This window comes from Cygnus atratus, chromosome 8, assembly GCF_013377495.2.
Source record: "Cygnus atratus isolate AKBS03 ecotype Queensland, Australia chromosome 8, CAtr_DNAZoo_HiC_assembly, whole genome shotgun sequence".
Lineage (NCBI taxonomy): Eukaryota > Metazoa > Chordata > Aves > Anseriformes > Anatidae > Cygnus > Cygnus atratus.
The window spans coordinates 13,003,391-13,030,919 of record NC_066369.1 but is presented as its reverse complement, the minus strand read 5'-3'; the positions used below and the strand labels follow the sequence as shown (position 1 = coordinate 13,030,919).

At 46.8% G+C, this 27,529-nt stretch overlaps 1 protein-coding gene across 1 annotated transcript in view; it reads right to left on the bottom strand.

The window, feature by feature from the left end:
- Positions 1 to 799: 799 nt before the first annotated feature.
- LAMC1 (laminin subunit gamma 1) overlaps positions 800 to 27,529 on the bottom strand; it is a 63,890-nt gene continuing 37,160 nt past the window's right edge. The window contains exons 2-28 of the mRNA XM_035537506.2: positions 24,588 to 24,892; positions 22,475 to 22,605; positions 21,331 to 21,497; positions 19,521 to 19,709; positions 17,415 to 17,532; positions 17,203 to 17,301; positions 16,963 to 17,099; positions 16,033 to 16,155; positions 15,754 to 15,943; positions 15,366 to 15,478; positions 13,851 to 14,072; positions 13,569 to 13,757; positions 11,865 to 12,110; positions 11,622 to 11,775; positions 11,022 to 11,164; positions 10,442 to 10,620; positions 10,157 to 10,313; positions 8,096 to 8,301; positions 7,601 to 7,680; positions 7,101 to 7,238; positions 6,738 to 6,882; positions 6,022 to 6,171; positions 5,508 to 5,622; positions 4,945 to 5,144; positions 4,662 to 4,820; positions 4,063 to 4,162; positions 800 to 3,657 (exon numbers count right to left, since the gene is read on the bottom strand). Coding sequence (XP_035393399.1) covers positions 3,401 to 3,657; positions 4,063 to 4,162; positions 4,662 to 4,820; positions 4,945 to 5,144; positions 5,508 to 5,622; positions 6,022 to 6,171; positions 6,738 to 6,882; positions 7,101 to 7,238; positions 7,601 to 7,680; positions 8,096 to 8,301; positions 10,157 to 10,313; positions 10,442 to 10,620; positions 11,022 to 11,164; positions 11,622 to 11,775; positions 11,865 to 12,110; positions 13,569 to 13,757; positions 13,851 to 14,072; positions 15,366 to 15,478; positions 15,754 to 15,943; positions 16,033 to 16,155; positions 16,963 to 17,099; positions 17,203 to 17,301; positions 17,415 to 17,532; positions 19,521 to 19,709; positions 21,331 to 21,497; positions 22,475 to 22,605; positions 24,588 to 24,892 — 4,412 coding nt within the window. The 3' untranslated portion in view covers positions 800 to 3,400. The remainder of the gene's footprint in view (positions 3,658 to 4,062; positions 4,163 to 4,661; positions 4,821 to 4,944; positions 5,145 to 5,507; positions 5,623 to 6,021; positions 6,172 to 6,737; positions 6,883 to 7,100; positions 7,239 to 7,600; positions 7,681 to 8,095; positions 8,302 to 10,156; positions 10,314 to 10,441; positions 10,621 to 11,021; positions 11,165 to 11,621; positions 11,776 to 11,864; positions 12,111 to 13,568; positions 13,758 to 13,850; positions 14,073 to 15,365; positions 15,479 to 15,753; positions 15,944 to 16,032; positions 16,156 to 16,962; positions 17,100 to 17,202; positions 17,302 to 17,414; positions 17,533 to 19,520; positions 19,710 to 21,330; positions 21,498 to 22,474; positions 22,606 to 24,587; positions 24,893 to 27,529) is intronic.

Here is a 27,529-nt window from a genome sequence, read left to right as displayed (position 1 = left end):
CTTGCTCTGGTCAGACAGGTGTTCCCCTGCACTGGAGATACCCCCCCACATTGGTGGCACCACCCAGGGACATCGGGGAGCACCCCCAGGTTTCCTCCCACGCAAGAAGGGGAGAGAAGGGATTAGCTGTGATGCAAGTTAATGAGACATGCATTTTCCCCTGCAGAGAAAAATTAAAAAAATCCAGTCTACAACTGTAAGATTTGTTTGATTTCAAAGCTACGTAGTCTGTTATCACAGTAATCTTTCCTAACATTCAAAACTTAATTCAGGAATAAAATCTCTCTGCTCTTGCTGACAGGACCCAGAAACAACAGAGAACATCCAGATTGTCAGCAGTTCCTGTTGAAGTCCCAGGTCCTTTATGTAGGGTTTCCATTTCCCTTTCAGTCCTTTCACCCCAGCAGCCCCTTGCTTTTCAGCAAGCCAGCTGTAAGCAGACAAGATTGTACCCCTAAAATGCAGAGAGCCACCCCTCCAACCGTCCTGTTCCTTCAAGGAGAGCTCAGCTCCAACAGCGTTGCATGGATGGCACACACTCTTATTTCCAAAGGACTGGAAAAACAGCAGCGTAAAATTCATTGCAGTCAGTGCAATTGAGCTCTGGACACCGGGAGAAACCCATGTTCAGTGTGCCCGTTTGCAGCCTGCTGCAGGAATTTGCAAATTGCTTTTCTCCTCCCTTCCCTGCCCCTCACCCAGCTCTTCCAGTTCACTGAGCAAGAGAAGAACCCCGTAACGGAGACAGACCCACATTGACCAGCACCAAAAAAGCAAAACTCAAAGGAATCCCAATGTATAGGGGGTTACAAATATTCAGACTTTATTATAAATAAGAAATACTGTTTTATACATAAAAACTGCAAGTGTTGCATTTTGTTCACCGCCCCAGACAGCGAGACCACAGATTAAGGCAAAAAAGCTGAAGTGAAGGCACATACTGAGGGGGCCACAGTCAGGAATCAAGTGATGAAGGGACCGCCACGCGCTGCCCGCGACATCCAGCACTCCACCAGCAGCCGTCTCAACATCACATTACGCAAAGAAATAACTGGACTTATACAATGAGTAATGGTTGTAATGCAGTAGTGATTAAGAGATCGCTTATAAAGATTTTTTTTTTATTTAAAAATAAAATTCTGTTAAAAACAGCTTAACAACAACAAAAAAAAAAAATAGAAGAGAAAGCAGGAAACCTTAGGCCTGAGGTCAGCCAGGGCATGCGCGCATCTTCACATCTGCTCTTCTCACAGCCTTGGCAGAGAGGTGACGTGGTTAGACAGCCATCTGACCAGAGCAGCCAGCCAGAAAACACTGATGTGAAGGTCCCACGAGCGTGGGCAAGCATAGGGAAACTCTCCTCCAGGGATGGGACTAGGTATGTTCACAGGTGGGGGAAAACCCCAAGGCAATTTTTGGTAAATTGCAAGAAAAATTGGAAGATGGGTACAAGAGATGCAGGGTTTGCTAGAAACATCCCCCCGCCCCGCAGCAGTTTGAGGATGCGCTCAGCCTCCAGCTAAGTCCTCACTCCTTGCATAGAGGTCTGAACCCCAAATCCAGCTCTGACCACCTCAACACCGGGTCCCGACAGCGCTCCAGCTCCTCACAGTCCAGCTGCGAAACCGCGGCCGCTCCCAGCGCATCGCGGCCAGAACCTGGGGGGCAGAAAGCGCCCGTCCCCCGGCTGCAGCAGCAGGCGTGGGTCACTGCTGGCCCCACGCCATGCGGTTGCTGAGAACATGCATTGGGGGAAGAGGGTAGGAGCCCTGCTAGAGGAAACACCGGGCTCCAAGGGGATTATATGGACAGAAGTGATACGTGGTGCACATGCCGTGATGGTTACAGGGGAAAGCATGTAGAGGAGGCCAGGCTGTGCCACTCTGGAAATATGGCTGAGTATATTTACACACGCATACACATGCACACGAGAGACTTCCTCACACTATAATCATGATAAAAACGGAAAAAAAATATCACATTCACACAAAAAATATAAATTTGAAATAATTAATAGCACCAGTGTGTGTCAGATAATAATTTCTTCCCCGCTACGCAAACGTACAAAGTTGCATAGTGTTTAAGGATAGATACATGCTGGATCTCAAGGAAGAGAGAGGGGATGCTGGGCTGGAGCCACGGAGGAAGCTGCAGAGGGTGCTCTCGTATTAGAGGAGGGCTGAGGGAGGAGCGAAGGGCTCCCACTGCTGCCTCCCAGCACCGGCAAGCAGCTGGCAGTGGGAAGCACTGCCTGGGGAGGAACCTGAAAACTGCTCTTTCAGCCAGGTTGGGGGGGGTGGGGGGGAAGGTGAGAGCAATATGAAAAAGTGTAAAAATACTACTAGCCTCCTTCAGGAAGACGATGGGGAGAAAGACCTTCTCATTTGCATCTTCAAGCCCTCTTCCTTCCCTACCCATAGACATTCAGGTTGAAGTTCAGACCAGCTGTCAGAGCCCTCTGGATGGCAGCTCTCCTCTTCAGCAAGATTTCTGCTGCTTGAACAAATGAATCCGTCAATCAGACACCTGTAGCCTAAAACAAAGATCCTCTGGCGATCTGAGGGCAACACCTCCAGACGGGAACTCAGCTCATCACTTCCAGACTCCCCAGCCTGGACTACCCAACCAGCAGCTGCTTGCAGACTGCACACAAAACTTCTGCTCCACAGGCCAGCAGCAGTGCGGGCAAGACCTATCACTCCCCTAGCATCCCATCTTCCCAAAAAGCTCCTCTCAGAGGCTGCATTATTCTCAGAGCGATGCATCATCACAGAAAGCATTTCAGAAAGAGGCTTAGGATATTTTGTAAAAGGCTACCAATGTTTTTGATTGGCCACTAGTCAATGTAACAAAACAAAATAAAAAATTCACAGGGTTAGAAGTTGGGAACAGGGATCTGAGTGAGTGCAGCTATACTGGCCATTACAGTAATACTTTGGTAGCCAACCCCCTTCCTTCATAGGGACAGAGCTCCGGGACCAAGGATTTTACAGTCAAGGGGAGAAGAAAGGATAGAAAGTAGAGTTAGTTTTGCCTTGCTGTATACAGCTCACATGGTTATTTCTGAACCACAGAATAAAGAGACCAGAGCATCTCTCATCCTTGCGCTAATTAAAGGGAAACTGTGTCTGAGAAAGGGGCGAAGGTGGAGTGCTCAGGAAGACAATTTATATAAAAAACCCTTTGATGCCCAAAGACGGATATTTAATTTGCCTCTCTTAAAAAAAAAAAAAAAAACAAAAAAAACACTTTTCAACTTATCCTGATTTGAAAAGAGAACAGTGGCTGCGAGCTGAGAAGAGTTGGGGATTTGAAGAAGGTAACGTGTGTTAAGGCACTCCATAGCCAAACCATTGCTCCACCAGTCACCCGGGGAATACCCTCCACCCCCAGCGCTCCCTTAGGGTTTCTCAATGGACGGGGTGTTAAAACAGCCAGATGGCAAGGTCTTCTTGATGTCTTCCAGGTTGCTAATGTCCTTCAGGATTTCCTCAATGTCCCTGTTGTAGGCCTGTATTGCATCATCTTGCTTCCTGGCCTCTCTCTCAAGCAAAGACACTTTCTGGTCCAGGTCGCTACTTCTCATCTGGTCTTTGGCACTATTCAGGGTACCCTCAATCTCGTTCAGTTTGTTCAAGTCCACCGTCTCCAGTTGCCCTGAAAAGCCAGAAGGAGACCATTAAAAAGCTTTTGAAGCACTGCTTTCAGGTGCTTACACACAGCAGAGCCCCCGCTCTGGACGAGTGAACCAAGATCTCCATCAGACCATCCATCTTTGCATTAAAATAGGACCACGTGAATTGGCTACACACTCCAGTGCCTCAACAATAGTCCTCAGCTTGCAGGAAAGCAGTACTGAACACTGCACAATGAGCTGTGAGGCTACCCCAGAGAAAAAAAACACTTGCCAAAAGCGCACAAACCCAATTTAAAAAAAAAAAAAAAAAAAAAAGACCTATTTGATTCATGGCACAGCACCACACAACACTGGCTGCCAGCACTTCCCAAACAGGAGACAGGAAAACACTCAAAGGAATATAGCACACATAAGGAGAGCCTTACCTAGTTGATCTAAAAGATCATTAATGACAGTAAGCAAGTTGTTCACAGAGTTCTTTGCTTTTCTTGCATTGTCTTCCGCCTCCTGGGCTGCCTGTGAGGCCTGCAGGGTGAAAAAAAAACAAGAGCACAATAAACTCTGTAGAGTTTATGAAACCGCTGCCTCTCCTTTTCATGCATTTGCCCAAGCAGTTGCAAGCATCCCTGTTTCCTCTCTCCATAATGATCTATGTGCTGAGATATCTGTCACAGTGCTGGCAAAGACAACCTTCAAATACTCCGTTTTCTACAATAAAGGATGTGGATCCCTGGTAACTAAGAAGAGTTACGCATGAAAAGTCAGAACAGAGTCAGGTTTCTGTTAAAATAAAAGTACTATGTTAACGAAACTGGCTCTCAAAGTCCGGTAATGAACCTATGACAAGATTACTATAGGAGCTCCTTCACTAGTCTCATGCATGCAATTCCACTTAAAATTTGGAAGACAGAGAATACTAACTGCACCCAGTGCTGACTGTGCAGCAGGGGAGCGGGAGAAGGCTTGCACTGGCAGGACAGCAGGGAGAATGCATCTTCTTGCCTCTGCTGCCAGCGTCACTTACCATGCCTGCCATCATCATGTCCTGATCAGCATCATCTTGCTTCCGCTTCAGCTCTTTTTCTGCTTCCTGGAGTTGCTTCATCATGTCATCCACTTCTTTGGCCAGCCCCGTCACATCAGAGAAAGTCTTGTCAGCTTCGGCTCTGGTAGCAGCAGCACTCTACGGCCAACATGGGAAGAGGATGGAAACAGGCAGTGAAGGCGTGGAACGTTCTGGAACAGAGTTTATGCAAATACACGCCAATACCTCAGGAGGGTTGGCTCCAGAACTGCAAGGGACTCACCTTCTGAACAGAATTGGCGATCTTCTCAGCATCATCTGCTTTAGTCTTGGCTTCGTGGGCATCAGCAGCAGCATTGCCAAGCGCCATCTCTGCCTGGCGTGTCTTATTGTTGGCTTCAGCAATGGTCCGGGTGATGGCAGGAATCTTCTTCAGTGCCTCCTCAGCTGCTGTCTTGTTATCGTTCACCCGCTTATCAAAATCTAAGAAAGGGCAAAACAGATTCTCATCGTCTGCTCCAGAAGAGCTTTCGGATGCTTCTCTGACCAAACTACCCTGGCTTTGCCTCCTGGAAATTAGAGGGAAGAACAGCAAACTGGGGCATGGGGGTGCATACGCTTGCAGCTCACCCTGTTACACATCATCTCAGGCTAAATAAGTAAGCTGGACAAAAAGGAGATTTCTAGTCACTGGGAAGATTTCCATTTTCCTTTAAAAAAGCCGGAAGAATCTATCCAATACTTGGGTACCAGCAACAGCATGACCCATTTAACTGAGATTGCTATACTGCAGAGTTACCTCTCTGAGAAGAATTACAGGATTCCCTGCAAGTGTTTTCTCTTTACCTTTCAGGTTGCTGAGAATGGTATTAGCCTCCTGCAGCGTGCCGTTGCCTTTCCGAGCAGCTTCCTCAGCCAGGGCTTTTGCTGCATCCGCTCGAGCCAGGAGCTGGTCTGCAGTCTAAGGAGACAAGACATCTGTCAACATACTCTTACTGTTTGATGGATGACCATCTAGGCCTCTCAGAAAGCATCATTTAGCATGAAACACCACTGCAATACGGAACTGCAGTCATCCCCTAAGTGAGTGGCAATACTTCCTCTGAAATCATAGTAAATTCTGGTACTTTGGAACACCATCCTGAATACACACCTGGCAAATATACCAACTCTCCAATATAGCCACAATGAAGTGGCTTTAGCATTTCCTTCACAGGACCATTCTTCAATATTTGTGTAAGTAACAAACACTGCTTAGATATGACTGAGTAAGGCCAAGTCTTTCACATCTGGGCAGTTACTTGTTTTCTTTTTTCTTCTTCCTCCCAGGGAACAAAAGCCTGCACAAAACAGAACTGACCTGCTGCTCCGTCTTCCCTTTCTCCAAAAGGTTCTTTACTTCCAGCTCCTTTCCTTTCATGTCTTCCCTCAAGTCTTCGTAGTCTTTCAGCTTCCTTGCTATTAGCTGATCTAACTCCTCTGCTTCCTTCTTGATCTTATTTGCTTCATTCTGCATGCAGAAATCAGAAACAAATGCAGATTCTCTGAACATTAAAGAAATTCTGAACAGGTGACAAAACAGTATAACTTCTAATGTTAAAACAGGCAGAAGTGATGACAGGTTATAGCTGTAACTTTGCACCTTCAAAGTTCCAAATACAATGGTCTGTGCAGTGCAGGACAGGGGATGCAAACACTTTTGTGCATAAGGAAGTCTGCACTACTACAGTGAGTGAAGGAAAGGGAGTAGCTCTGCAGACTTCAGCAGGGACCAGATTCTTTGCACTTTTTGATTCAAGCCATGATGTTTGACAAACAACATTTCACTCTTTTTTTGTCCTTCAGAGACTGCGGGAGGGGTCTATGTTTGCAGTTTCCTGCTTGTTAATCTCTTGCATAAAGAGCAATATAGACGTCTCCGTGATACCTTGGTAGATGAAAATTCCCCAGACAGATCTAAAGCAGAGTAACATTAGCAGAGCACATACAACGTATGCCTGCAACCTAGCATGCTGCCTTTATGATCGTCCACACTTGTCTTTACAAAACGCTACATATGATACTTCATTCATGTACCTCTAGCCCTGTGGAATCCACGGTGGGCAGATTGGTGAGATTAGCATAGATCTGAAGGGCCTTGTTTCCAGCTTCCTCTGCCTCTGTAAGCACCTCGTTGGCCTGTTTCTCTAGGTCCCGAGAAATGTTCCTTGCCTGATTATATCTAATTAAAAAACAAAAAAACAAAAAAAAAAAACCAAACCACAGATCCAGTTACTCTATAATTTTTTTTAGTAGAATCAAACTTACTGAAAGAGTAGAGAGGCTAAAAACAAAGACAACTGTCATAAAATCTAAAGCGTAAAATGCTAAAAAGGCATCTTAAACTTAAGTACTGCTCTAAAGCCAGGAAATAAAAACAATTTTCTGTTGCTGACTCACTTCTGGTTGAGCTCATCAATATCATTCGCAGTTTGGTTTTCCCCAGCCAAGGTCTTCAGCAGCAGCTGATACGCTTCTGTGGAAGTATCATTTGCTGCCTTGGCTACGCGAACAATCTCATCCGCTTCTTGCTTGTGTCTGGACAAGATTACAGAAGAAAAATAATGCCATTGGAATTGTCAAGCAGCAGTTTCTATCCTCAACTCCAAGTTTTTATTTTCTCCTATTTTTCCTTCCTTCACCCAGATTTGCACAGCTGCAACATTTGCAATGGAAGATGCTGTTTGAGAACATCTCTGCAACCACGGGCGTTACTCCAGCAGCACCCACAAGACCAGTCTATAAGCACCACTACAGTCACACGCGTCCCTAGTGCACAGAGCCGGCGTCTGCCCAGACACACAGGCATGCACCCAGACCAAGCCCCATTTCCCCCCCTCTTCTAGGTAGCTGTAGGGCACTGATGTGCGCTGGGAGGAGCGTGCAACATCACAGGCTACCTTTCAGCCAGCTTACGGGCCTCTTCTGCCAACAGAGTCATGTTGTTAGGGTCGCCACTCGACTCCGGAGGTGTAATGGACTGGAAAAAAAGAAAGAAAAAATACCTTGAAGCTCTACTACCATCTTTTATTCATCAATGCTTTAAACATTTATTGTCATGATCTAAATGCTTTGAGATGTGTCTAACCTACTTCTGGCCTCTGTATTTCTTCTTAAGTTCATGCAGTTTCTACTAGCAGCTATCCCTTAAAAACAAACGTTTTGGTACTTATTTATTTATTTTAATATTCTTCTTTGAGCAGGGGGCTAAGATGCGATTTATGACAGATAATTGAGATTTTCCTTCGTTTTCCACATTACTGAGTAAAGGAGAAGATGCTTCCATAGCAAGTTTGCTACAAGAGAGAGAAAGAGCAGAGAAACACACCCAGACAGCACAGCAAGTAAAGGCCCTGTCCTCTCCTTGCCCCACTGGATCTCCACTGCACACTCACCACATTGTCAGCTGCCATCTTTGCCTTCTCAAGCATATCAGAAGCTGTCGTGATCAGGTCTTCTGTGGCTTCCACCCGTTTCCGGGCTTTCTCTGCCAAATTCTCCGTCTCCTGCACGGTGTTCTGGATGTTCCTCAGCCTGTTGAGCTGACTCACTAGTGTGCTGTTGATGTCTTTGAGACGATCCATCAGGCCCTGATCTACGTCTGAAAGACACGATACAAAAGAGGAAGCAAAATTAATTACAGCAGGAAGAGAAGTTGGAGCAGCAGCTTACCTTTGCAGGCAACATGTTGGCAGATTAATCCCCTATTGAAAGGGGACTTAGCAAAGCTGTTTCATGAATCAGTTAGCTTGAGATCAAAGCCATCATCAGAATGTGCATGAGAGTCATTAACTACTAGTGAGACAGTCTGCTGGGTGTCTGAACTGGCTCTAACAGGAGATTTGTGTTCAGAATCATCTTTCACCTCTATCATTGATTAAAAAAAGACAACAGAGCTGCTCTTCATAAGGTATGAAACACCTGCTTTGCTAATTCTTTTTTATCTTAACTACTACAAGGGCAGTACACTGTCCTCTTTGGGCAATGGTGGCTCCCCCCTGAGACAGATGCAGCCTCCAGACAGAGCAGCTGGAAGATCTGCAGAACAGCAAATCCACCCCAACTCTTCCCAGCTTTCAGCATCCCTCTGGACTGGGGAGGACAAACAACCCAGCCTTGGTTCTTCTATCTGTAGAACCTATGACCACGCAAAATACCCAAATTCTTGACCACCAGGTAACTCCTCATAACAATGTCGTAATAATGGAGCCATAAAGCACAGATACATGCCTCAGGACCAGAAGGAATTATTTTTGAAAAGGTGAGAGCACTGTTAAGAAATAAAGCACAAGAAGTCCACACGCCTCCAAAATTATGATTTTTTACAAATACATTGTGTCTTCAGCTTGTAGCACATCCTATGTATTGAATGTGCACATTTAATGCCTTTAAAAAAATGCATCAAGTAGAAAAGCACAAATAAACATCACATGGGCTTTTTGCTAGGGTAGAATTTGTATTTAACTTGTCTTTTCTTGAGTGAAGATGTGGAAAGAAAGACAAAAAATAACACCACAAAACCCAATCCATCCCCTAAACCTTACCACAATGCCCACTCTCCTATCTCCTACTCAGGACTACTGTTATCTAGGTGTGGATGCTAAGCAGGGAACATAAAGCTACCCCAGTTAGAACTCAGAATAGTTTCAGGAATCATTCCCACTACCAGCAGGAATCTTTCCAAGCAAATGACACGTGATGTCAGATTTTTGCCAGCTTTTCCCAGTTCCGCACAAAGGGGGCAAATTTTTCAGAAGTGGTTTCAAATCAAGAGTCTTCTTCAAGTTGCTCTTCTCCAGAATACACATCAACTAACACGTTAAAAACCTCTCATCAAAAAACACTGTCAAATTACTAAATGCCCTGCTCACAGATATCCTATGGTAAAGAACCTCTTTGAAGCAGAGTTTAACAGGAAAAACACCTACAGGCCACCATAACAGCACTTTTCAGACCATTATACACTTTATGGTGGGATAATAAAACTTGCCAGTAGGATTTTGAAGTTTTCGTTCTAATCACTGATGACATCCCAACAAGAAACGCTTTATCCCAAGGTGTCGGAGCAAATTTATAAACATTTTCACCATTTCTTACTGGTGAAAGCTGCAGATACACAGAGATGTACCCATCTGTGTACTGGAAAGTCTTCTGCTTCTTTACAAAGCAAGTAAACTTCCTTCGCACATGGAGAAGAGGGTAAGACCTCTATCTATTGTATAGAGACAAAGGCAGATTTTTCTTTGCTTAAATAAAGACCAGAGGGAACACCAGGGGTAAATCACAGCCCTCGTTGTTTCAGTGATTACACGTACAGCCTCAGCACTACCCAAAATAGTTGTCTACCCTAATGCACAGTACAGGCCTGAAAATAAAAGCTTTGCATCCTAAGGGAATGTGCACATCAAGCAAAGAGCTCATTCTTCATTAGTCCATGCCTGATCGGCTCAACTCACCTTTACTGTTTTGTGCTTCTCGGAGCAGCTCCATGACATCTCTTTCTGCCTGCTTCAACCTCTCCTCAAAGGCCTGGTCAGTTACAGTTTCTTCTCCCGTACCCAGATTCGCTATAAGATTTTCCAGCTCCTGAAGCCTCTCTCGCTGCTCTGCCACCTGCGCGAGAGGGATGGAGCACAGCTACAGCACAGAGCGAGGAGCAGTCAACATATTTGCTGCTGGGCAAGTAGGTATGGTGTGTGGCACCGACTCTGGAAACCAAACGGTCACGTTCGTGGCCTTACCTTATCTTTCACTAGTCTGTAACATGCAGGACACTCCTGACAGCCTGGCCATGACCGGTTGTAGAAATAGTTCTCCTCACACTGGTCACAGCGGGTCCCCACAAAGCCTTCCTTGCACTCGCAGCGACCGTCCTCCCGGCACTGCAGGGAACGCGAACCCTCAGGGTCACAGTCGCACGCTGCAGGGAAGTCAAACCTCAGTCAGAGCTGAGAGGATGCAGAAATACCCTACAGCTACAGACCGTTCCCTGCAAACCAACAGGGGACCCACCAACCCACAGCCAGAGCCCTGCTCCCCAGCAGGGCGCTGCCACAGATGGGAAGGCACACCGCGTAGCTGGACATGCTTCATTTCATGTCATACTGTATTAACAGTTTTGCCATTGCCTCTTCCACAAAACATTTTAATTTCTTACCCCATTTCATTGTAACCAACTTCACTTTTTTTTTCCTCTCTTGAAAGGTGGGGATATGAGGAGAAAAGTTTGGACCATACTCTTTTGCAATTATGTTTACTAGGTATGTTGCTCCTCAACAGTGGATCTGTGAACTGAGACCATCTGCATGGAATCTCACTTACGTTTGCAGCCTTCAGGGCCAAATCCAAAGTGGTTGGCCTCGCATCTGTCACAACGCTGGCCAGTGACGCCAGGCTGGCACTCGCACTGCCCTGTTCGTATGTCGCACTGGCCGTTGGTGGAGCCCAGTGCATGGCAGTCACACCTGGAGGACACAGCCACAGGTTAGGTGGTGACAACAGACAGCAGGCATGAGTGAAGCACCTCTGAAGGAGCCCTAGTGAGCACAGCTGGAAGTTTCCATGCCAGTGGAGTGACTTTGCTTGCAGTGCAGATATGGGACAAGGCACCGAGCCTTTGAACCATGCAAGGTCACTTGGTGGTTGCACTAAAAAAGGAACCCACGAGCCCTGGCTACCAACGATCATGCAGCCACGTGACACATTTCTATTTAAAACTCTGATTTAAGGCTATTTATAAAGCTATTTATAAGTCAAGCTTTTTGTACAGCCTTTGGAGCTGCTCCTTAACTCCTGCTCCTCCCCACCCTTGGCAGCATCAACATGGAACACCAGTCCCTTGTGACAAACATCATGTTCCTCCACCTGCTAAACACAGACCCTCCAAAACCAGGCTCGTTGCCCCATGCCAAGGTGACTTACCTCTCACAGCCACGTCCGCTCTGGAGGTTGAAGAAGCCAGGCTCGCAAGCACTGCAGTCCCTCTCGGTGACGTGCGAGAGGCACTCGCACTGCCCCGTCACTTGATTGCAGCTTGTCTGTTGATTCACAGTGCCATAGGGATTACAGTGACAGGCTGCAAAAAGAAAAGGAATGGGAAGCATCACCCAAAGGCAGTTCTCAGGGACAAAACTGCTTTCAAATGCGAGAGGAAAAGGCTCTTACCCCGGCACTTGTCGGCAGGGTTGGGGGCCAGGGGGTTCCCGAAGAAGCCATCCTTGCAGCGGTCGCAGTAGAAGCCGGCTGTGTTGTAGATGCACTTGAGGCACTCGCCCGTCTGGCGGTTGCAGTTCCCCACGGCGTTAGGATCGATGTTGTCATTGCACTGGCACAGGCGGCAAGGCCTCACAGCACCGTTCTCACCAAGTGGGTCCCCAAAATAGGCATCGTCACACAGCTCGCATCTCTTGCCTGAGGCGGGACAGAAGTGCACATGCTACAGCAGAGAGCCCACTGCCGCAGTCTCACCTGGCCCCCTTCTGCAGCCCCCCCAAAAAGTACACTCCTCAGCTTCTTCCCCTTTTCTCCTTGTGAAGGAACCAGAAAGGTGCACAAGACTACACAAGAATCCCTCTCAATCTCTAGATTTAACCCTTTCTCATTGGAACTTTGCATTATGAATTATTTCAGCTTCCCCCTTCCCTCCTATCACCTCAAGTCCTATTTGCTGTAATTTGTTGTTAATTGAAGAGTTCAAGTAGGTAGAACTTAGTGGGACACCACTGCTTCAGGAAGCCACATGGCCAACGAGAGCTGCTGAACCTTCACAGGCAGCCACAAAGCATCCAAGCCAGCAGTTCCCAAAGCTCATTGCAGACACAACCTTGCCAGCCAGCTAAAAGCTGTTTCTTTGGCAGTTCTTACACACACAATCCATCTTTCCCCTCACCTTTCCCACCACATCACAACCACATACAGAAAGATGGGAGTCAGGAGGAACCCTCCTGTGACCCTGTCAGCTACAAGTAAAGGTGGGCTTTTACTGAGCAGCCTGAGCTGCGAGGGACTTGGAACTCAGGCCCCCAGGCTCTGCTTTAGTTCACCAAGTGGTGGCACCCATGGCAACTCCCTTGAGCTGCTCTAGATAGCGTGTCTGTGTGCTTGATCAGGGGCTTTCCTAAGCATTTAAGGCATTTACAGGTACTCTGTACTTTGGACTCTTTCATGCCAAGCATAAAATCAACAGAGAAGCACTGAAGCTGCCAACCATTTTAAGTCTTATTTGCTGTTGGCAGGCAGAACAAAAGGCTCCACTTAACAACTCAAGTACACGCTCAGACTTCACGGTTTATCATTAAGAAAAAAGAGCAGCACCTGTTCACATATTTCTCTTTAGAACTGTTGAGTATAAATTTGGTCTCGTACTTTGCAACTGGTATTCATGAGTCAATGCAGCCTTCCTGCTTTTTCCACGCAGGACACTGGCCCTCTCTCTGCAAGCATCCCAAGGTGCCTCTGGCTGGCAAATAGGCTCATCTTCTAATTTTGTTTCAGTCTGACCCATCCTTCCTGGCTCTTTTAGACCTATCAAACTTTCAGCCCAATACCACACAATCATGTGTACTACACTCTGTACCAGAAGCTAGCATGGCTCAGATACATAGCAGAGAAATGTTTGGGCTTTGTACAGATTAAATCTTTGTTACCCTTTTGATCTTAAGAGAAGGGCACAAAGAACAGTTCTTCAGCCCTGAGCCTTACAAGAGAGAGAAAATAGGTCTAGAAGAAGGGAGAAATAAATTGCATTTGAACCTGGAGACGCAGCAGTTGTCAGTGCCACTCACTGTGGGTCACGGCAGCAGAACTGGTAGAAGACATGTCCACAGGCACACGAGGTGTAGAACAAAGCCCTTTCTGGTAAGGACTCACCTGTCGTGCCAGCCTGGCAGCTGGTGCACACAACCTCCCTTGTGCGGGGCACGATGGCACAGCTGGAGCCGCCGGGGCACGGGCAGGGCTGGCAGTCCGAGGCCGTGCCTGCTGTCGCATCTCCGTAATACCCATCGCTGCACTTCTCGCAGTGAGACCCTGCTGTGTTATCCCTACAGTTGCACACACCTGGAACATAGAACACATTTTTTTTTATTCTTCATCCAACACGGGAAGGAGAACAGCCCCCTGGCTGCTCCCTTTCCCATCACCCCTTCTTACCTGTCTCGGGATCGCAAGTCTCGCTGTGCCCGTTGCAAGTGCAAGGCACGCAGGGGCTGTAGGGCCCGAGGCCGGGCGTCTCCCGGCGGTACCCAGAGGAGCAGCGCTCACAGAACTGCCCCTCGTAGCCTGCTGGACAGGAGCAGCTCTCCACCCATGCCGCAGGCACACCGGGCCCGGGGAGAGCACTTGTGATGGTAACATCATCCAGGTGGCCAGCACCTGGGAACCAGAGAGGGGAAATACTTCATGAGCATGTCACCTGGTGCATCTGAACTGCACAAGAGACAGGTTTGCAGCTGATAAGGTAAATCAAGAAGCAAAATCCTCCAGGGAAGTTTAGACAGATGACAGATGCAATATAGCTCACACAGGGCATGTGCAGGGCTAGAACGTTGAGAACGACAAGCCAGAGGAGGATGCTGAGAACAGCACATGAGTAAGTACTGTCAGCTAAAGGAAGTTATGCGTTACATGCATATGGTTTCCATTTCCAAATCAAATACCAAAAACAATTCCTGCCTTTCTAGGGAGGACAGACCATCTCTCCAGCAATTTAAATACACCTTCCTTAAGCAGTGTCTGTAAACCATACCTCAGGGCAAACTCTTCAGCATTTGAAAGCTTCCCCCCCTCTCCTCCCAGCCCCTTCCCTGGAGCAGAACTGTGCCCGGACACACAATAGCCAGTGTGTGTTACAGCACTAGGTTTGTACGCTGTGGTGGCTCTCAAGCACTGAGCAGAGCCCCCAGCTTCCGTGTTATTAGCAACAGCTGCAGTGCCATAGGGACAGCTTGCTCCACACCTTTCCCCCCTCCTCTTCACCACCTTGCATTCTTCTTTGTGAGCAACCTCTACTCGAAACACTTGCAGCTTCCTCATCTTCCCCAAACGCAGATTTGTCCTTTGTACATACTTGTTTTTAAACTCAGAAAATCCCTCACATGGCAATATCCAAAGATTCAAATATTTTTGCCCCTAATTAGTGCCTGATTTTCATAAATCCTCATCACGGGATACCTTTGAACATGTTCAGCACATGCTGTGCTTTCAATCCCTTGTCCTCCACACTTGTCCTGCCAAGGCAGGATCAGAAAACAGGGGGAAGGTAACTGTTCCTGAAGAAATTATTTTAGACTCTCTACATCTCCCTTACCATGTCCTTCAGGACTCTGGATTACATATTACTACCAATCTGGAAGACACTGACTGCACAACACAGCAGAACTCCACATTTAGAAGCACAGAACCACATCTGTTCCCCAGAGCAGCATCAGCAGGTAATGAGGGCTCATTTTGAGACTCACAGGCAGCACTTTGCTTGCCCACCCCCTCTCCAGAAAGCCCAAGAGAAGCTGTTGCACTGCAAGGCCAGGTGGAAAGCAATTCCACATGGCTTTGCCAAATAAGTCCACACAGCTGTTTATGACTAGGTCCTGCAATAAAACAACTGGATCACTGGACCAATGGGCCTGTCTGCCCCTCTTTTCTGTGACACTCCGCTCAGCAACTCACTTCTCTCACTGTATGTCCCACGGATCTTGATGGCAGTCAAATTGTGGAGAAGCTTCTGAAAGTCGAATGCAGACAGAGCAGGCCTCCACGGGTAATCGGTAGCCTCATGGAGCCTAGGGAGAAGAGCCGTGCATCATTTGCAAAGCTTTCACATGCTAACAGCTGTGCCCTTTTAAAGCACCATTTCCAACAATGGTATGTGATTGCCACATACTTTGCATACACTTATGCAACACTGATGAACAGCGAGCTTCAAATTAACCTGATAAGACTGCTCTTGTGAGCTAAAATTAATGCTGTTTGTTTTCTCAAGAGCTGATAGGGCAGGGTGCACAGCAGGCTAGGTCCCAGCTGCTCCAGCCTCCTGCTGGGCTGGGACCACGCTCACCTGAAGGTGTAGGTCAGCGGGCTCTCACTGGGGTAGGAGTTGCCCTGGGCAATGAGAGGCACTGACACTCTCAGCCCAGCCCCTTCCAGCACCAGGTCCTCTGCGGAAAGGCGTGTGTCTCGTCTGTCCACGCGGAAGGAGAAGGTCAGGTTCTGACCGTAACTCAAAACTTGGTTGCCCAAGAACTTGCCTGAAATGGGAAGAAATCCTTACAGTCAGGGGACAGAGAATGGGAAGGTCACAGGCAGTGCAGAAAACCTCGCTTCTTGAATGACCTACGTGGTGCAACAAAATACATGGGGAAGTAGCTGTCTGAGATGACTGAGATATCCTGGGTCTCTGCACTCCACTGGAGGGGGACTTCTGAGCCGTCACGTTGTTCAGCACGCCACTCGTCCTCTCCTGAAAACCAAACGTACAAGGATCAACACCCTTTGAAGGAGCAGCTTTGCACAGACTACTCACATCATACTGCAAGCTGCTCATATATAACTAATTTGTATTTTATACACTGGTACTAACTGACCTGAGTCAGTTGCTGGAGTGCTGACTTGAACCCTCTGAACTTTGAGCCCTACAAAAAATACTTTTCAACATCTTTATTTCTAAAAACCTCAGTAAAGAACTGGAAAACTTGAAGTCATCTATGACTTGATGCAAATTTCAGCCTTCATAAGAGCTGTTCTCCATTGGAATTTTAATTAAAAATATGTTCTTTTCAGACTATGCAGAATGAAAACATTTGTATGCAGGAAACTGACTGTATGAAAAAAGATTTGTGCACAGCTTACACATCCATCAGAAACCCACCTGTTTTATTCAGAGCCATTTAACCCAGAATCTAAAATGATTATAATCCTCTCAAACTCCTGATTTGGCTCTAAAATTGAGAAAATGCCCCTCTTCTCAGCACCTAAGTTACAAAATTTTACATCTGCAACATCTACTTAAAACTGTGAGGTGTACGTTAAACACAGTTGGTGCCTGAGGCCAAAGCAGCAAATTCCTTCCACCCCAACTGAACAAACAACCTGAAGACAGGGAAGCTCCCACTGACTTCAGTAACTCAGCACTTCCGAGAAAGGGATCCTGTACTTGCCTGCCCAAAGTTTGCTATGCCACACAGGGAGGAAAACAGCAGGATTTTAATCGCTTCTCATGCTTTGGTCTACAGCCCAACCTGAGATACAAAGACAGACTCAATTTTACCAAACTGGAAGCTGGAGGTGATGCTGTAGATGCTGTAGCCAGCGGCATTGGTGCAAACTGAAGAGTGTCCAAAACAGAAGCAGGGGGTACAGCCTCTTGGATTTGAGGGATCCAGATGGAAAAACCCAGGTTTGCATCTGCAGATGTGAAGGAAAAAGAATTAATTTCCCTGATGTTTACTCCAGGCCATTGCTCAAATATTTCTCATTCTTGAAACAAAGCCACAGGAAGAGAACTCACCTCTCACAGTGGAAGCCTTCAACATTGTCCTTGCAAGTACACCGTCCTGTTTCGACATTGCATTCACCTGTGCTACCAGCAGGATTGCAAGAACAGGGCCTGAGAGAGACAAGAGAGAGGATAATTCATTAAAGCCGCACAGCCCTGAAAAGGTATCTGTTTTTTCTTTTAGACAGAGGTTCCTCCACCAAAGAGCAGCAGTTCCCCCTTACCTGCACCCAGCCTCAGAGAGCGAGTGGAAACCTGGCTGGCACCGGTCACATTTATCACCCATCACGCCAGGTTTGCAGCTGCACTGGCCGTAGCTATCGCACTGCGTGCTGAGGGAGCCTGCGGGGAAACGAGGGACAGGGACCTTAACAGACCCACGGAACTGTATGAGCTCGTGATTTTCTTCACCTCTATGAAGTGTGCAAGATACACAGAAGTCTGAGGCATAGCTTCAAGCTGATGAGCGATGCCTTACAGTTCACTGCTTTTCCATAGCAACGCTAAAGAGACAAACCTTTACCTAGCCTTCCAAAAACAAATCTGTTGTCAGCTTTAAGTATTCTTTCCAACTACCCCTTTTATATGTACCTTTACCCTTTCATTGCATGCTCCTCCTTATTCCTCTTCTGTCCTCAATGCTGTCTTTGCCTGCCTATTTAATTCCCTGCCTTTTCTTTCCCTGCAACACATCCTTTCTGAGATTTTATATCCTAAATCCCGTGTTCTTCCTAATCATGATTTACCCTTTGCCACGAGATATCCTGACCTCTTCTCCCCCTCATGTTCCAATTTTCTCCATTGACTCCCAAGTTGGATTTAAAGACTGAACTGTCTCCTCAGAGAGAGTCTGCTTGTGACACTATTAACCTTAATAAATTCTACAGCAAAAATCTCATTTTTGACAGGACACATTCCTCAAAAGTACTAGTCAAAAGCAGAAAGGGACGTGCACAAACAATAGCACAGGTTTCTTTAATCTGAGGCAGACAAAATGCTATTTTCCCAAGCACCAATGCAGCCAGCAGACTAGAATTTGTCAGCATTGTGAGAGTTAACTACCAGGATAAAAGTATATTAAAATACAGAAATAGTTGCTTCTTTCCACTTTGATCCACACTAGAAGATTATAGCAAAGCAGAAAGTTGTGAGATGATTAGGTCAGACAGGATAGAAGAGAGAGAAGAACTCACAAAGCTTTCACCATATGCAGAGTTTAAATCCCATTGCAGTCCCACTATTGAATATGTAGGAAAAAACAGTAATCCGATGAAAAACTAACATCTAAACTAATTCAGGGCCTTCAAATACCACTGGGTGACAGTGTGCCATGGCATACAAGCTGATGGCTAAATTATAAAGCCCTTTGAAATTCGTCCTTAAATACCTGAGACATCACCTCATTGCTTCTCCCACTCCCTGACACAAACCCTGTGCACAAACACGCCGTAAAATAAGGTCAGACACAAGAACCAGGGAGAGCAGAGGGAGAAGAAAGAGGCCTTTCTTGGTCAAAAGTTTCACAACTGTGCAACTCTCTGACCAAATTAGATAGGAGACATACCCTGCCAGACCTCTTGCTGGCTGCTTTTAGGGCATGCCACAAGCAATTACTTATTCCAGCTACTCTATTTTGGAACCTCACATCATATCTTACTATCTGTTACCCTTTGTTTCCTTCACCCGTATTTGTCGTGGGACTGGTGTAGTTATGGGATTGCTCCATACAGGTCAAGTGGTTCCCTTGACTACAAAAGATTTGTTCTCCTGCCAGAATTTTTTCCGATCTTTTTTTTTTTTTTTTTTTTAAAAAAGGAGTCTGACTACATATTTTGACTCGACTTTGTTTTTTTCTCACCCCCTTTTGTGTTTAAGGTTTCAGCAGTTTATATTTACAGTGCTTAGATACTCAGTAGGAGAAACTGATGCTGCTAATGCTCACTACCATTCTTCAGTATGAACAACTTCCAGAAATATCCACTCGCGTAATCTTGTTTATTAAGAATTTAAATGAGCACTTCAGTGCTGGGTGTGTCCAGGGTAACACATACACAGTTGTGAAAAAAAAAAAAAAAAGACAACTATTTTAGAGCACATTTGATGAAGGAAATGCTGCAGTGGTGATCCATCTGCCCCTGCCACCCCATCCCCAGTTAGATCGAAGGATAATTTTAACCATAATACAACCCAATAAACATTTCCTGTGTAGGCCAAAAGAAAAAAGAAAAAAAAAAAGTCTCTTTTTACCCCTACAGTTTGCCATCAGCTGCAAAACTGAGATAAGAGCTTGCATGAACTTCCATGCACAAATACTTGCTGCCTCTACTTACCAACTGGGTTGCAGCTGCAGGGCAGACATCCCTCCTCGCTCCCGAGGCGGTAGAAGCTGTCCCTGCACCTCTCGCAGTGGGCACCGTCGGTGTTATCCTGGCAGCCCATGCAGTGGCCGCCGTGGCCTGTTGAGCGGTACAGCTCGGGGTCGAAGTAGCACTCTTGGGACCTCCCGTTGCAGTCGCAAGCTGCAGAAAAAGGGTATCATCCGTGAGTAGTGTGCACGGCTATCTCCCGGAGCCCGGCAGTCACAAGACCCACTACACAAAGCTGATTATTCAACTCGGAGAAGGAACCTTTAACCATCCTAAGACATTTGTGCCGCAGTGAGAAGAAAGAGGAAAAAACGTGTTTTTGCAGCAGTTGCGGGTACAAGGCTGTAACGATGAAATGGGCTTGATGAACCAAACCAGCCCACAGCTACACCAGCTGTCAGCACAGACCTCGAGTACTTCATTCCCTCCATCCCCTAGGGGAGGGAAGTGACTGGCGGTGCCATCAAGCACCCGAGACCACGGACAGGCAGGGCTGGAAGATACCCGGCATCGCCCCCTCGGGCCGGGCTGCCACTTCCAGCCGCCGGGCTGCCTCCCACACAGCAACACTCATCTCAGCCACGCAAACAAGCACCAGAAGATAACAGTAAGGGCTGACCCCCTTCTGCACAAAGAGTTTCTGCTCCGGGAGCAGGCAGACCACAGATTTCCTCTGTTCAGGGAGCAGGAGAGCTGGGTTTCATTGGCCTGTCAAGGGAAGCCACAGGTCTCCACCAGACAGCTGGGAACTATCAGCACACACAGAGGTCAGACAGGAAGAAAGCTTTTCTGTCTGAAAAAGCTTCCCCATAAAGTAAACTAGCAGGAGCTTTGGTCTGCGACACAAAACTGAGAAAAATGAATTGGCATTTGGTCCTAGAGATTCGCATTTGCAGCCCAGAACTGTTGCAAGTCTTGAAACTGGATGAAACAGTTTACAAGTAACTAAAAACCAATAATCCAAATGCAAGAGGAAGTCAGAGAATACTAAATGAGCTTTGTAAAGGACAGTTATACTCCAGCATACTAAATGCAGGTTTTTTTTTCTAGTACAAACTGCTATATTTTTGTGGCAAATCTTTCCTAAAGGTCACTCCAGTCCTCCAGAAAGGAGATCTCCCTTTCTACGGATCTTCCAGAAAGGTCCTACAGGACAGGAATGACAAACCCAAGGCAACATTCTTCAAAAGACCTGGATGTGCTCAGAGTAGCACAAGGAAATGGACTTTGCTCTATTTTCTCATCAGCTTATACTCTGGGACAGGAATCTGAGCTCATTTTGAGAGTGCCTTATGTGTGCAAATCCCTGAGGAGAATCTGAATGCTGACACGATAACAGTAACAGCCCATCTGCAGCCATGAGCTTCATCAGAGAACAAGCAGGACATTCTGTGTAAATGCCAGATAAAATACAGCATTTGGTCGTTCCAGTTCACGGTCTGCCTCAAAGGGAAGCTCTGGTCTTCTTCCTCTGAAAATGTGGGCAGACGTTTGTCAGATTATTACATTATCTAAACTCACACTGAAGGCTCTCTGTAACCTGAGATACTTCCAGAGGCATTAAGAGGGATTTAAAGCATCTCCATCTTGAGAGCACAAATCCTACAAGCAGTTTATTGGACATGTACTCCTAAACCACTGGGGAAACTGTATTCAAGACCCTTAGCACTGGCTAACTGGAGCTGAGCCTTAAAACCATGCAAGACCAGCATGACAACAGAGGCAGGGGACCAAAACCATGAGCAATTTTCGTGCAAGGCACGGTCACACGTACGCAAGCATTCATTGGCACTCTCTGCTGTCGCTCTCCTCCACGGCCGGTCATTGAAGAAAGGAAGACACTTTTCACAGTCGACCCCAAAAGTGTTGTGCTTGCAGTTGCAGACCAGCTTTCCAAGATCATTCCTCACACACTCGCTTGCGTGACCGTTGCATTTGCATCTGGGTAACGAGAGACAAGGAACAGGAATTTAAACTTCAAGGATCCAGGTCACCCACAGAGCAATCCAGAAAACAACGCCCAGATCTGAAAGTTTGAGACAAGACATATTTGAAGGTGTAAGACTCTGGCAAAACTGCTAACACAGCTACTATAAAACAAGCACATGTAGCATGCTCAAGGCAAGTATTTAAAGAGCAAGGAGGCTAACCTGCCTCCTCTGAAGTCCGTCACTGAAGTAGAATAAACTGAGCAGGAGAAGCAAAAATGTTGGGTTTAGACTAGTATGCATCTCTCTCATGAAAGTCCAAGAAGAGATGTGCACACTGGCCACATGCTACCGTTTGTAAGGGTAAGAAATTAATTAGCACAAGGTGACTGATACCAAAGCCCAGTCTCAGGATTGCTCTCTGCAAACAACCTGAAACACTCCATTGGTCCCAACTCTATTTATGAAAACATTTTATTGTCAACAAATTAAGATTAAAGCATTTTGCAATATGCTTTAGCAAAAGGAAGAGGGCACAGAGAACCACGGTATTGTACAGTGCTTCAGATCTTTGTAGGATTTGTCCCCCAATATTTAGGTGTAGCATGTCAAAAATCTCAGTATCTCTGCTTTTATTCTAGACTACACATAAAGCAAAACCACAAAAAGCACTGGGTAGAAAAAAAAATTTTTCCCTTTCATTTTACATCCTTGTCACTGTTTTTGTACCCCTTCCCCAATTGCTTAACATTTGATCTAATCAGGAAAATAAAATATTCAACCTGTCTGTCCCTGAGATTTATAGCCTCAATAGGTAATACATAGCGTTTGCAAGCTTCACGAGACGCATTCTGCTGCATTTTTGACTTAGGACAGTCAATAAAGACTGGAACCTAATGGTACCACGTGAGTATAATCAAAATCTTTAAAGCACTTCAGTAATCCTGACCAAAAGCTTCAAACAAATACAGAGGTTTATTGTTTACTCACCTACCACCCACAGCAAAATCAGAAATAGCATAGTAATACGACTTGAGAACTTTGGGGTCGTTGAAAACTTCATCTCCGAAGGTGTTCAGACGGTTGAGGCTCACCCTGATGTCAGTAGCCGTCACCCATTCCTAGAGCAGACAGAAATCCCACCAGAGTACATACACATCAGACGTACCCCTCCAGCGCACGTCAGCACCGTATCGTTAGCAGCTGTATTTACACTCAGTAAGTCACGCCAGCAGTCATTCATCAGTCAGCACGCTCCTGCCTCATCATTTCCCCCTCTGTACCTCTGAGGCTCACGCGTCCCTGCCCAGGAAGCCTCGCATCATATCCTCTCGGTTCAGATAAGTTTTCCAGACACCCCTCCCGTCCCTGCCTACCCTTCCCCATGCCTCCTCGGGTCCTCGCTGCTCTCAACTGGGAAGCCGTGGGCAACATCTTCAGCAAACAGAGCGGGGGGCCTGTGTGCTGCCCTCACATACCTCACCGGCTGACAACAGCTTTCTTGCAAAGCAAGAATGGAAAAAGCTTTAGGGTATGCTCGTCTGCAGACACACACCTCCAGACAAAAAGACACAGACAGATGAGTGAGGGTGGGAAGGAAAACAGGCAGGCAGATTTGACTTGCAACACAAGAGCTTTTCACAATATTTACACAGCATCTTCAGCACAGTACCCTACCCTCCTCCAGCAACAGCCAGCAAACTTAGCCTGTCCCCAAATTTCATGTCATCTTCAGCCTGTGACTACTGTTAGCACCACACTGTTCTTATTACAGCTTTTACAATACTGTTTTCCTTCAAACACCATAAAGAACATGGGAAAAACATCCATGCATGTACAACTGCACTGCAGCTACGATGCTGATTAACCAGCACAATAAGAAGATTTGCTGAGTTACAAACACTGGCATAAACACAGGGAAATGCTGAGCACAAAACACACACTGACTTCAGTTCTGAAAAGCAATGCCAGAGGTTTGCATGTATTTTAGGAAACCAGTGGTCAGGTCTCCATTCCTTATGGGGAGTTTATGAGAAGATCACGCATCGTACCGCTAACTTGGGATCTCTGTTCACCCTTAATGACTGGACTCTGGTCACGGCAAGGTCTAGCTGCACAAACAAGGTGGCCAAAATGGCTCTTTTCCATTTTGCGAGTTCTTCTCTTTCCCATTAATCTTTATTTTCCTTTATATAATTGAGCCTTACCAGACCCTGCTTTTCTGCCCACTGGCTGCAGATCGGAGGCAGGCAAGCTCCGAACCTGCTGGGTGCCCACAACTCAGCGTGCTCTTGCTAATCTATGAGAACAGGGAAGGACGGCTGACGCGAGGGCGTGCCGCTCACAGCTCCAGAGGAAGGAGGCAAGCCCTGATGGGGCAAATTCCACAGCTTGAGCTCTTTGTTGCAATATAATCTGGAAAAGTCATCAAGCAGCACAGAGAAAATGGCGAATAAACTGGATAGACTGGTGCTACTGGTATGCTCCAGACCACTACCCAGCCAGTGCTGTGAATGGTAAGAACAAAAAACCCCCCACTAAACCCCTTATCCAAGCCTTTTGTAAGAGAAACTAAATGCTGTAGATAAAACCAAGCTCCCCCCACCCCAGCACATGAGATAGAACAAGTTAGGGTTTCAAATAACCCTTTATTTGTTTAGAATACCACATTTCTTAAACTTTCACGCTCAAAACCTACATGCAAATGCCTCAAATATCAGTCTGACTCAGGCATTACCATCTCCTGGTCTTTTTGAAACAGCAAGATGCACACAACTGCCTTCTAAGTTGGCAGAGGTAAGCATCCAATAATTTCCATAACGCCTCTGAGAAGTCATCTTTAATGCCACTATTTTTTTTCCTTTTTTGTTTTCTTTTTTTTTTTTTTTTTTTTACCATAAACTTACTTTTGATAGAGTCAAGAGTTTACTCTTTCTTCAAAAGCATTTATTTGGATCGTTCAACCCAATTTACCTGTCCAACAGTCCTTCAGGCTGAATGAGGGCTGTAAGTGCAGCCCACAGTTAGCACAAAGCTACCGCCCATGACGACTAAGCAAAAGAACTCAGCCCGGACCATCTGATAGCTGCTCCCGCTCACATACCTGTAGCACAGGGCTGTTGTCAAAGTTGTAGGCACTGGGTCGCCCCTCCAGTGTTGAGAAAGCCACGTTGCCCCCAGTGAGAGGGGAGATGTCACTGAACTCATCCGTGCAGAGTGCCTGCTGCTCATCCTCTCCAGTCCGAATAAAACCCCGATTGACTTTGTTATAGGTGCTCTCACAGGACCCGCTGTAGTACTGGTAGGGCACCCACGGGCCATCCTCCCTGGTGCGTTTGTAGATTGCAAAGCTCTCTGGCCGGCTGGTGTGAAACTTCAGACGCACGTATGTGATGTCGAAGGCCTTTCCTGCAGGTGAGAGGAGAAAGTCATGAGAAAGACTCAACTTAAAACAAAGACTGAGGAGAGCTGCGCCGCAGTTCTGTTTATAAGACCTCCTCTAGGACCATCCAATAGGACGAGCAGTGCCCAGTAGCACCAGTACTGTATTTCCCAGCAAAGACAAGGTGAAGATACCAACAGCAGAAGTCAACGGGAAGGCTGAGTAGATAAACAAACAGATCTATGGATTTCAGTGCAACCAAACACACAGCTCATGAGCTCTAATTCGTTTCTACAGGCATCCCTGATAACGTCCATATCCCTAAAGGATGACAGATTACATCAGATACGTTAACAGTTTGTGTGTGCAAGGCCAGGTACAAGTTAAACATGCAATTTGGTAATATTTTTTCCAAATACATGTACGGGAGAAGCAGCATTAACCAGAGGTTAGAGTCCCACCACAGAGCCTGTTTTGTACCTCTGCTTCCCCCTATCAGACAATAGCTCAAACTCTCTCTGCTCATGACGCCTTTCCTCCAGCACTGAGCTACTGAGGATACCCCCTTCCGTGTATTCCCTGGGAAAGACACAACAAGGTTTAAGTTTCCCAGAGCGTATGATTAAATTTGCCAAGACACTTTTTGGATCCAAGTGCAGCAACCCACGAGCTAGCCGTGTTCTTCCTCTCCTAGGAGGAGAAATGCAACCCCACCTCCCTGCCCTCTGTTCATCTCCCGGCAGCTTTGTGAGCATCAGCAGATCATCCTCTGAAACAGATTCTCTCTGCTGACTTGAGCGCCCACCCCTATGCACTGAACCAGACACAAGGGGTTTCACGCCCACAAGAAAACCTTTAACCTCAGCACGTTGCTGCATTCTTCACCTTGGCGTTCCTGCACCAGGAGCCGGGATGTTGCACTGGATGCCATCTCCCTGTGAGGCTCTAGGCTGAGGAACACCACCCGCACGTGGTGGTGGTAGGACAGTAATAACCACTGTCCTCCAGCATTATTAAACCGATAGGAATAATAACCTGCAACACAGCCTCACTGGACTTGGTCACTGGGGACAGCAGCACCAGGAACCCATACAGCTCATAATGCACCCGTGGGAGCTTCCTCCTCTAAGCAATGAAAACCATCAGGGAACAAAGACCACAACATGCTCCAGCCGCCTTCCTCCACTGGACAAGCTGCGTGCTGGCTGTTACTGCTGCATCTCGGCCAGCAGGCTGTGGGCGATCACCCCATCCTGGAGCTAAATGCACGCTGGATTTTGGATTTGCCGCGGGCAGCCAACAGCCATATGGAAACGTGAGAGGCACAGCCACCAGCACGCAGTAGGGAGCACGCAAGGACAAGGCGAGGTTTGTCTGGGACAAATCATCAGGAGTTTCCTCTCCGCCACATTCTCTTACCCTCCCACCACCTCCGAGAAAAACACTGCTCGGAGCACAGCCTGCAGCAGCCGCTGCCCTTCGCTTACAAAAAAAAAGCCACCATAAGAGTTTCAACTGATCAAGAATCAGGCTCTCTCTGCCTGGAGGTCACGCAGATTTAACCTCAATTTGTAAAAATGAACTAACTACACTGTGTTAAAGTTTAACACGAGGTTTTGCACCTGCTGAAGAGTGGTTCACTGCACAAGTTAAAACAAATCAGGCAGCACAAGGCAATGAGAACAGCGTGTGCCTCTAAGCACATATGCAAAAACCTGACTGCAATGAAAAGCCACCTGCAATTTAAGTCCTTTCATACCTGTCTAACCTGACTTAAATCAGCTCAGCTTCATGCAAGTTAGGCTTTGAACTGAAGTTAATGAGTGACTCCAGACAAGACGTTCCATCTCCCCATCCCTATGTGAGACGTGGGGTTTGCAGGTGCTGCTCCGCGGGTGGGAGCCTTGCCCCAGGGTTGTGCTGAAGCCCCTTCCCATGGTCACACCAGCTGCAAGATGCATCCACGATACTCGGGCTGGAGACACCAAGTGGTCAGGCTCGGGTCAGTGGCCGCAGCTCTTGTGTGCAGGACACCAGGAGCAGCCCGTGCTAGGCACGCTCACTGCATGGCCGGTGCAGGAGATGACTCGCTGTCCTTTCTGACCACTGGGAACACAGAGGTAGCAAGAAAAGCGTGGTAAAGGATCCAGAACTCAGCACATCAGTACACACGCATACATACAGCACCTGAAAAACTGACGCTGGCATGTAGCAAGGACACACACACACACACACACACAAAAGACCAACCTCATGTTTAAAGGCTAAATCTGACAATACTCCCGTCTACCAAAAGTACTACTTTAGGGTATGCCATGGAAGACAACTGGGGCATTGTACAGACACGATCTCTCTCCCCGGCACTTCCTACAAAATGCCCATTACTATTTCCATAGTGTGCAAGCTGACGATGACCCAAGCACAAGACTGGAAGCCAGATACTCACAATCTGTGGCTCTTGCTCAGTACTAGCTCACTGTTGGTTTGGGGTCAAGCCACTTGACACGAGCTCCTCACACACGGAAGGCAACAAGTGAGAAGCAATCACACTGTTAACGACAAATTGATTCCACAGGAGCCAGAAACTCTAAGTGTGAACACTCAACATCGTAATACAACTTGGGATATGCCTCCTCTTGCTGCCCAATTCCAGCAGGAGATGA